This window comes from Electrophorus electricus, chromosome 11 (genome assembly GCF_013358815.1).
Source record: "Electrophorus electricus isolate fEleEle1 chromosome 11, fEleEle1.pri, whole genome shotgun sequence".
NCBI classification, from domain to species: domain Eukaryota; kingdom Metazoa; phylum Chordata; class Actinopteri; order Gymnotiformes; family Gymnotidae; genus Electrophorus; species Electrophorus electricus.
In genome coordinates, this window is record NC_049545.1 from 785168 (window position 1) to 795046 (window position 9879).

The 9879-nt window shown below is 43.1% G+C and overlaps 2 protein-coding genes across 3 annotated transcripts; one reads left to right on the forward strand and one right to left on the reverse strand.

The window, feature by feature from the left end:
- Nucleotides 1-673: 673 nt before the first annotated feature.
- On the forward strand, nt 674-5367 carry ucp1 (uncoupling protein 1). The gene is made up of 7 exons (XM_027032529.2): nt 674-728; nt 1143-1299; nt 1752-1959; nt 2080-2277; nt 2553-2654; nt 3738-3918; nt 4312-5367. The coding sequence occupies exons 2-7, from the start codon at nt 1174-1176 to the stop codon at nt 4424-4426; spliced, it is 930 nt and encodes a 309-aa protein (XP_026888330.2). The 5' UTR covers nt 674-728; nt 1143-1173; the 3' UTR covers nt 4427-5367.
- Nucleotides 5006-8701, reverse strand: elmod2 (ELMO/CED-12 domain containing 2). Of its 2 annotated transcripts, XM_027032528.2 has the most exons (9): nt 8597-8701; nt 7833-7980; nt 7693-7721; nt 7447-7544; nt 7111-7240; nt 6713-6846; nt 6459-6527; nt 6222-6355; nt 5006-5969 (listed from the first exon to the last, which is right to left on the reverse strand). In XM_027032528.2, exons 2-9 carry the CDS (start codon nt 7975-7977, stop codon nt 5812-5814), a joined length of 897 nt encoding a protein of 298 aa, XP_026888329.2. In that variant the 5' UTR covers nt 7978-7980; nt 8597-8701; the 3' UTR covers nt 5006-5811. The 2 variants fall into 2 exon arrangements, with proteins under 2 accessions (XP_026888329.2, XP_026888328.2); XM_027032527.2 differs by having other exon boundaries at nt 7693-7980.
- Between the last annotated feature and the right edge of the window lie 1178 nt (nt 8702-9879).

Below are 9879 nucleotides of genomic sequence, written 5' to 3' on the forward strand. Positions count from 1 at the left end.
ACATCATTCAGCCACATATACGGTAAATGTTTACAGCTCTGGGGGACGTGTTCTGAGTGCTGTGTGGTGATTGGCTGGGGGTCTGGTCGAGCCCATGCAGACTGGTGCCAATGAATTGCTGGAAAACATCAGACCCAGATTCACCCGAGTCAGAGCGCAACAAGTCCGGAGCCATCACGGACACCAGCAGACTCTGGTTCAATGATACATCTGTGTGTGTCATGACAAATAGCCCCCTTCACCGCTAAACGGTCTCAGGACAGTTTTGCGTAGTGTTTGATGTATTGTACAACATTAACTCATTTGTCCAATGTGCACTGAGAATTTAATGTTTTAGCACAAAAACAGTTTTGGTGTTATGACCAATACATCAGTCAAACAAAAGAATTCTCTTTCAGCATCCACAGAGTTTTTTTGTATAATTTCTCAGATAAAAAATGTAATCTATAAAACTTTAGAGATGTGCTCCATGCAATCCAGTACAGTATGGAAAACATGTGTTTTATCTTCTGAAATAAGTGCATTTATCTGAGAGGGTGGAGAAGTGGACATTGACACTTTGTTCATCTGTGAACTTTGAGTTGGTCTGTGGCTACAGAGTAACGCCTCTTTCAGCGTCTGCAAAAATGATTTATATATAAGGAGACAGAAATGTATTTTCTCTTGTCAAAACTAAATCTGGACACTTCAGTCCAACCATAAAACTGCCATCAACAAAAGACATCAATGTAAGTAACATCATCTTCATATATTTACATTTAATAGAAAAATTGTTTCTCCAGCTATTTCTATTTCATTTTCTATTTTAGTGTATAAGAATTTTGACCAAAAAAACCAGAACATTATTATAAATTATATATAATATATATGTAATAATTTTACTTACTTGATACTTTATCATAAGTCTGATGAACTCTAGTTAAAGGTTTCCAGATACATGTGTGTGTGTGTGTGTATGTCAATCCATTAGTATTTATAGCATTTGGAATTTAAATTACAGGAGTTTGTTAGAGAATTCTAGTACAACTAGACTAGAATGCAGTGATACGCTATCAAGACTGAGCATCTTGTTACAGGAATACCTTTTCCTCTGTTACGGTTCATGTCTCTTCACTGTGGCTATAACCTCTGTGGTCATGCAGTGGATTCGAGTGCGTCTCTGTGTCTCTGACCATGGTTGGGCTGAAGCCATCTGATGTTCCTCCACCCCTGGGAGTGAAGGTGTTGAGTGCTGGAGCTGCTGCCTGCATCGCTGACCTAGTCACCTTCCCTCTGGACACCGCCAAAGTGCGGTTACAGGTACACCCCTCCCAGACGCCCACGCCTGGAGCTCACATCGCTCACCCTCTTGGGCTACAGGGTCTGAGAGCTTTATGTGTGCTGTCAGATTAATCTGTAACCAGACTTTAGAAGTGAACCTAAACTATGAAATATTTAGTATTCGTAAACTCTTATGAATATGTATGCACAGAGATGCTCATTTTCTGAAACAGCTAGACATGTAAATTTAGAGCATTGATGCATTTACATCTTAACCAGAGCAACTTTCACATATATTAGTACTGTAGCATTGTGCAAATCACACCGCTGCCCCTTGTGTTGCTCGTACTGCTTCACCGGTTCCCCCAGGCAGCCTACAGGATCTCTGTGTGAGTGTGTCGTCGGACGTTTCTGTCAACGTTCATCACTCCGTGTCTGTTCAGTATGTAGTTAATCCCAGGTGCGCTCTGATCTGTCTGCTTCCTGCTCAGATCCAGGGTGAGAATGCAGTGACAGGGGTCGCCCAGGGGATCCGTTACCGGGGAGTGTTCGGGACCATCAGTACCATGGTGCAGACGGAGGGTCCGCGGGCGCTGTACAATGGCCTGGTAGCAGGTCTGCAAAGACAGATGGCCTTCGCATCCATACGCATCGGTCTCTATGACACCGTCAAGAGTTTCTACACAAGAGGCAAAGACAGTGAGTGCTGTCTGCGGAATTGCACACAACAGCAGCAATGTGTCAGTAATACAGTGAGCAGGTAGTTTAGGTGCAACACGCTTAAGCATCAGAAAACCCATCTGTCCCTCTGGTCTGCAGACCCCAATGTGGGGATCCGGATCCTGGCAGGCTGCACCACCGGGGCCATGGCTGTCTCCATCGCCCAGCCAACAGACGTGGTGAAGGTTCGCTTCCAAGCCCAGATGAACCTCCAGGGAGTGGCCCGTCGGTACAATGGCACCATGCAAGCTTACAGACAGATTTTCCACCAGGAGGGACTGCGAGGCCTGTGGAAAGGTCTGTGAGCCGGTTTGTAGTAAGGGAGTTGGTGGGTGCAGATGGAGGCTTTCAGCCTAATGCTTTAAAAGTAAGAAATGAGTTGGAGAAACTACAGAAATTTTGAGACAGTCACAGTCTGTTGAAACAAGCTTTGTGGTGTTAGTCCTGGTCCTACAAACTCAACAGTGTTGAGTTCTGACCTTGACAGTCTTAGTTCATTCTTCATCTGAGGGTGAATGAGAAGTTTTATGTTGGATCTTAGTAATGTCTTAATTAAGTTCTTTATCTTTTAGGAACGCTACCCAACATCACCAGGAATGCGTTGGTCAATTGCACAGAGCTGGTCTCATATGACCTCATCAAAGAAGCCATCCTAAGACACAGGCTGATGTCAGGTATGTGGACTTCAGAAGACCTTGTCCAAAAATGCTAACCAATTAAAACACTGAGGACTAGTTAGCATTTCTGGGCAAATGTTGTTCTTTAACAGGGTGTTGGTCAACTTCCAACCATATAAGTAGCCATCATAAAAATAGCATAAGATGTCTGATTCCAGTTTGGACCAGTTTAATGGGTCAAAATCCAACAATAGGTTTACATTTTCACACTGAAAGATCGAACCTACACACACCACCTCTGTTGTATCCCATTTACTGATAAGAAAAGTCTTAGTGCAGGTATTTTCCAGTGCAGCACCTCTGAACACCCGCTGGGAGAGCTGGGTTTTATTGCTCCATTCAGGATCAAGTTATAGATCTTGTGAATGGGGAAATAAAGGACAAATAACAAACAGGAATACTAATAATGAACACCTGCCCCTCTAGACCTGCTGCTCTACACGCAGAACCACCTGTGTATTTACCCCAATATAGAAAGGCACAGAAATTTATCTTCATATGAAAAATCCGTGAGCATGCAGGCCTCCTCTGTGGAATTATGGGAGTGTGGGACACGGGTGTAAGGAACGTTCACAATAATCAGTTTGCCTGTAGGTAAAGGGTATCTCATATCTCTAGTCATGTTTTGCATATCACAGCTATTTTAAATGTTCATTAAAACATTGTGTCAACTGATCTTAATAATAGCAGCAAATTATGACTGGTGCAATGCAGTTGGCCAAAAATAACTAATTATATTACGACTGAGGAGTTTCTTGGAGGAGAAGATGTAGGACCTTAAACTTGAATAGACTTGGATTATCTCAAAAGGCTAGAGTGTGAATCTCTGCCAGACACAGCGTGCTCCTTGACAGTGCTATTACAGTACTACAGGTGTTACGAAACTTAGAAACAGCTGATTGCACATCTGGGGTAATCCGGCATTTACAATCTCTATATTGCATAATTATATATATATACATAATCAGATAAGCATATCTGAGTAGAGTCACCATGAAAAAGATCGCAGTCAGATCATCAGACTGTAGATATTCAGTCCTGCACACATTAAAATGGCGCCCTCGCGTCTTTTGTTCACAGACAACCTGCCTTGCCACTTCGTGTCTGCGTTTGGTGCTGGATTTATCACTACGGTGATAGCCTCCCCAGTGGATGTGGTGAAGACGCGCTACATGAACTCTCCCCCCGGCCAGTACAGCAGCGCCATCAACTGCGCGTGGACTATGCTGACGAAGGAAGGACCCACTGCCTTCTACAAAGGGTGAGAACAAACACAGCACACATTATTCACTCAGGCAGGCAAACCAACACCAAGACACAACATGGACACCTGCATGTATAGTGTCCATAACCCATCTACTGGTATGCTGTCTGTGTTAGACATCTGGTGAGTGAGGGGAGGTGAAGTGTAGAAGTGTCTGGTATAGGCAAGTAGATACAAATTTAAAATGTTTGTATTTCTATTTCCACAAATATACGCTTTGTCTCCTTTCACTAATGGATTGAACCACTGAATAATCAGACAATTTGAAGGCTTTCCTATAAATATTTGTATTTATTTTTATTGATTATTTTTTTAATAGCACAACCCTAAATGGAGAATAGTTTTGTATAGATTTATAATCTGTCCTTTGTCTCTGTCTGTCTCTGGTAGGTTTGTGCCTTCATTTCTCAGACTGGGCTCCTGGAATGTTGTCATGTTTGTGTCATTCGAGCAGTTAAAGAGGGCCATGATGATATCCAGAAAGAACATGGAAGTCACCATGTAGAAGAGATGAAAAAAAAAAAAAAATTATGAATCCAAAGACTCAGGGAAGGTAGTCTGGTGCAGAACTGAAAGAAAACCAAAGAAAATATAAACCCTAGAGCTCCACGTCATCTTTTGATATGTAAGAAACACAACGTCACATTGCAAGTTCCCCTAGAGCTCTGAGGAACAGGGCTCAAGATGCATTCTGGAAAGTGTTCGACTGCTGTTGGCCACAGCTGGCACGTACAGAATGACTGTGATCCATTTTAATGTATATAGTCACTTTTTCAAATAACTTTTATAAGGTGCTATTATTATTTTTGTAATAATTGATGCTAATTAACCCTTTGTTTAAAAAGGGACTCCTTTACCAGGGGAAAAACATTTGCCTTTTTTCATAATTTATTTTGAGCTTGTCTGTGTATTGTATGTGCAAGAGGGATCAATGTCCAAGGATAAATCCAGCAATGACGTCCATTTCTGACAATGACGTCCAAAGGGCCATTTCAAAAATAAATATTTAAGTTAAGCTCACTCACTGCTTACAGCTGATTCACTCAACTTGTCCATCAATCCAAAAAAAAAAAAAAAGGAAATATTTACCACTCATTTAATTTATTAACATTAATGATTTATCCAATTGTACAAAGCATATTAAGAGTGTGACTGGAACTACAAAACTGTCCTCCACAGCTGTAAAATAAGACAGGACACAAATCCTATGGCAGGACAGAACCAGATTCCTGGACTTCACACAATTACCAGTACTTCACCGTTAATATTACTATCTACATACTAACACTGAGTACATGATCCAATTACTTCTGTTATGAGGCAAGCACCTGCTTAAAGTGTACCACAGGAGTAAATTTATTAACAATTGGAACGCATTAAAACATGCAAAAAAAATTCAAATTGTCTATGTGCAATGACAATTTAGCTTAAGTTAAAAAAAAAAAAGAAAAAAAAAAAAAAGTCATTTATAACTTATGGTCTTCCTCTGCGTACATAAATATCAAACTCCTGAGGTGGTGTGTCAACACAAAGGACCCACCAGGAATCAAACGCTAAAATGCAGGCGAGTGTGAGGAGAACTCCGGTTTAGCTACCAAAACCTTTTAAATACTCCTTTCACGCAATATTTCAGCATATGTGTGGAGATCGTCTGATTCAGCACACACACACACACACACACACACACACGAGCTCCAGTATTCTGCAGTATTGTGTAAAGGAGCACACTGACTGGCTCAGTGTTTTAAGCTTTTAAATCAGTCTTACTACTGTTTAGAAATAAGGAGTTTGGGAGAGATGTCCTTAAAAAGCTAGAATTCAGTCTTCTTAGTTTTGTATCAGAGAACAAAAACTGTGTTCAAAGTAATTTGAGATCCTCTGGAACCCTAGTCAGTTATTAGGATCCACGTTCAAGACGAGGGCAACCTCTGGCTCCAGAAGATGCCCTTTGACCTTTTCATGGAACTTCTCTCTGTAGTGGTTGAAGTCCATGATGCTGTCAGGTTCCTCTTCCATCCAGAACTGATCAAATTCATACACCAGGTAGCCTGGAAAGAGCAGGAACACAACTGTTCAGGTAGCCTGAAGAGAGGCCCACAACCATTCAGAGCAGATTTTCTTTTTAGCCCTTGATGTAGTGAGCGCTGACTAATCAGTTTAGTCATTTTTCATTTGAACTTTGAGGATCGTTCTTAACCTTCCGATCGCCCGTGCTGTCAATATGGGAACAGAACTGGGCTCAAACAGTGGCCATAGGACAGTGCAAGCATGTGTGTTTAGGGGTTAAAGGTCTGACTCACAGTAGAACTGGTGGAAGTGGTGCAGCTGTGGTTCCCCAGTCACCATGTTGTAGAAGTGACGCTTCAGAGCCCCAGTCCTCAGTAAACTATAAGCCATCTCTGTCAGGTTAATGCCCACGATGGCATAGGAGTACCTGCGTTGAAAAGCACACCAGTTTGATTTTCCACTGACGTCTAAGGAAAAACGTTGTGTTTGAGAATGGATGAAACGGATCCTAACAGCATGCTGCAACTTACCCCAGCTTGGGGTGGTTGGCATGAGACAGGACGCGCCGTGCTGCATCTGTGTAGTGCTCACTGAAAAAACTTGACCACGAAGGAAAACAGAGCTTGTGAATGCCAATGTTTTAAACACGACAGAAGTGAGAATTACTTGAGCCTTTTACAAGTCAGGATGACACCAGTGTCCTGACCGCATCCACATCTATACACCATTACACCGGCAGAATCAACACAGACACACACACTTGTTAATCTTAAACGAGACATACAGCAGGTTCACGAGGCCAAGTACACCCATCCCTCGGAAATCCGTCTTGGGGTCATCGCCTTGAAACCCAATACTCCCCCACTGCTTTGTGACTCGAGATTCTAGCGTAACCGACGGCATCAGTAAGTCCCACAACTAGGAAATAAAACAAAACATGCTAAAAACATCGATTTTTATGTCTACATATACTTCTGTATAACGTCACAGCACCTCAATTTTGGGGGGGGGGGAGACAAATAATCCATCAAAAATAACCCATCTATCCAAATGATCTCCCCAAGCATTCACACAGATTAGCATTTAACAGAATAACTGAACCTGTAGTGTTTGCCCAAGACCCTCATCACATGCACACACAGGGATCAGAAGGTACGATGGAGACTCTGGAAGGAAACTCACCTTAAGAAGCATTTCCTCATGTTGCTGGTTTTCCGAGTCAAATGCCTCTTTCCTGAGATTCTCCACTGATGCAAACAGGGTGTTGTAGCCACTTATCTGCAGCAGGCATTGCTGAAAACTCACCTTAAAACTGGGACATCGCATGATCACGGAATTAAATGAGACTTCATGAAGGGAAGAGGAGCACTAATCAACAACACCTACTTTAACGTTGGGGGGGGGGGGCAAACAAGATATTTGAACAAATGTTTAAAACCAGTACTGTGAAATTCATTTACATGTGCTCCCTGATTACACCAGGTAAGATGCATGTGAACACGTTTAATTCACACCTACACAAGATCTTTTTGCTCCATGATGTTCTTTTCTCTCATAATCTGAGCCACACAGTCCTTCACGACATCTACCTTCATGTTCACGGCGTCTCGCAACACCTGCACCAGACATTAAGAACGTCTTCCATGTGACTTTACACGTACAGTCCAACACCTGTAATCAGCATCTACGCAGCAATAACGCTGTGTTAGATGTTTCAGAGTGAGCCGAGATGCTAACAAATCCCAGAAGCTTTCAATACTCAACCTTGTTTTTGGAGTTCTTCAGGGAGTACTCTGAAATGAGACAACACACACTCCGTGATGAGCAGATTTTTATTAAAGCGAGGGTGACATGCGGACGAATAGACTCGTTTTCTATACCGACCCAGCTGTGGCTCTCCTCACCTACGCGCGTTGTCCTCACAGAACCCGGCGCGCATCCGGAGCAAATTCGCTGCAGCTCGCATCTGCCCGTGAGCTGCCTGAGTAACCACTTCAAGCAGAAGCGAAGGAAGAACGAATAAAAGTACTGCCAGATGTACGCCAACATCACCTACAGGACAGGGCGAGCAGAAAAGGCCAGACAGGAACGGCGGAGGTCACCCTCTATTCAAGACGGGAACTTGGGACAGAAATGTCAGAAACGATTCAAACAAAACCCTTTACTCGGGAATTCCTCTCGGTTTAAGTTCACTCAGGGATTAATAACCAACAATAACCAACCTAACCAGCGCTAGTTGAGCAGGGTATTACACTTTAAAGACACTTTCCATTAGTCACCGATTATTACGTCAGCTAGCCTAGCCTAGCTAGCATGCTAAACGCGGAGAGGACGGGACTAAGATCGCGAAGGACAGTCCCTCCGGAACGCGTGACAACAGGGCATTTCTCTCATCTTATCTCAGCTTAGCTTGCTACCGATGAAACATGGAAATGCCATTTAAGGTACCGCTGGTTAGCCGGAATAGCTAGGCTAGGTTAGCTCGCTAGCGTTAGCAGCCAGTTGTCCTTGGTTACGGCACGCTAGCTCGGCTAGCCTGCACCGGACAGCGTGAGGAGCGCCCATATCCTCGCGGCCACGCTCCCTTTGAACCTTTTAACAGATACTTTCAGTGGTGGATCTGTGCTTAGTCCTAACCCGTGTCATTAGAAGTCAAAAAGAAACTTACGTTGGTTCACAGTTTGCTGAACGGCCAACTGTGTAGTAACCAACTGGGTCTCCGATGTCCCAACAACTCGGAGGCCGGAAATCAACGCATTTGCCGCGCACGCGCGAAAGAACGTGCGTGTCGCAGCTCCCGCACTGGCACCACGAGGTGGCAGAAGAGCCCGAGCTCCGTTGGTGGGTCACCTCTGAGGTTACACGTGGGCTCGGTGCTTCTGTTGTCAGAGATTCCAGCAGTGCATGAAAAAACACACGTATTAAAGGTCTAGACGTAATCACTATGGATCGAGGTCCCAACATTCAACAGGAGAAGAGTTTAGGTTTCTGTGAGGTAAACACAATTAACAAAAATAAAAAGAATAACAGCACATACTCGCCTCTGGAAACGCTTTCCACAATATTTTGCGTATTTGTTCTTATTCGGTCAAAAGCGTATTTGTGAGGTCGGACGAGAGCTCGTGGCTCTCAATCAGTGTTCTAATTCATAACAGATGGGTTTCGGTGCTCTGATTGGTAACAAGGGAATCGGTGTTTTAATTGGTAACAGAAGGGTTTCGCTGTTTTAATTGGTAACAGAAGGGTTTCGCTGTTTTAATTGGTAACAGAAGTTTTTCGCTGTTTTAACTGGTAACAGATGGTTTTCGCTGTTTTAACTGGTAACAGATGGTTTTCGCTGTTTTAATTGGTAACAGAAGGTTTTCGCTGTTTTAATTGGTAACAGAAGGGTTTCGCTGTTTTAATTGGTAACTTAAGGGTTCGGTGTTTTAATTGGTAACTGAGGGGTTCAGTGGGGCTGTATTTTGGGTGTCATCGCAGTTCCTTCATCTCTAACGTCTCAAGCCATGTGTTTATGGGCCTCACTTAAGCATGCTGGAAGCACCTTCCCAAAACTGTTGCCACAATGTTGGAAGTGTATAATAATCATTCATTCTAAAATGATTATTTATATATTTATTAACCACCTTTCAAGCAACCCAAGGTTAGTTTGCTATTAACACACAAAGCTTATACACCCAGTCTCACACACCAGTGACAAGTAGCAGCCAATCACACACAGCTCTCAACTGGAAATCTTAGCCTCCTGGGACACACACACAGCACACTCTCAACTGGAAACCGTAGCCTCCTGGGACACACACACCCCATACTCTCAACTGGAAACATCAACCCCCTCAGGGACTGAATCAGGTGCAGTAAGAAGACAGAGGACCATCTATAACTGGGCTTGCAGATAAACATTCATTCACACAGATGCATATCAGTACAGTTTATTTAGGATAGTAAATT

Excerpts from the sequence above, each read along its gene's own strand:
- ucp1 (XM_027032529.2), top strand. The coding sequence starts at position 1,174 with ATGGTTGGGCTGAAGCCATCTGATGTTCCTCCACCCCTGGGAGTGAAG. Across the intron at positions 1,300-1,751 it reads CCGCCAAAGTGCGGTTACAG|ATCCAGGGTGAGAATGCAGT; the intron begins GTACACCCCTCC and ends CTTCCTGCTCAG. Across the intron at positions 2,655-3,737 it reads AAGACACAGGCTGATGTCAG|ACAACCTGCCTTGCCACTTC; the intron begins GTATGTGGACTT and ends TTTTGTTCACAG.
- elmod2 (XM_027032527.2), bottom strand. The coding sequence starts at position 7,977 with ATGTTGGCGTACATCTGGCAGTACTTTTATTCGTTCTTCCTTCGCTTC. Across the intron at positions 7,545-7,692 it reads TGAAGAACTCCAAAAACAAG|GTGTTGCGAGACGCCGTGAA; the intron begins GTTGAGTATTGA and ends TGTCTGGTGCAG. Across the intron at positions 7,241-7,446 it reads ATGGAGCAAAAAGATCTTGT|TTTTAAGGTGAGTTTTCAGC; the intron begins GTAGGTGTGAAT and ends GCGATGTCCCAG.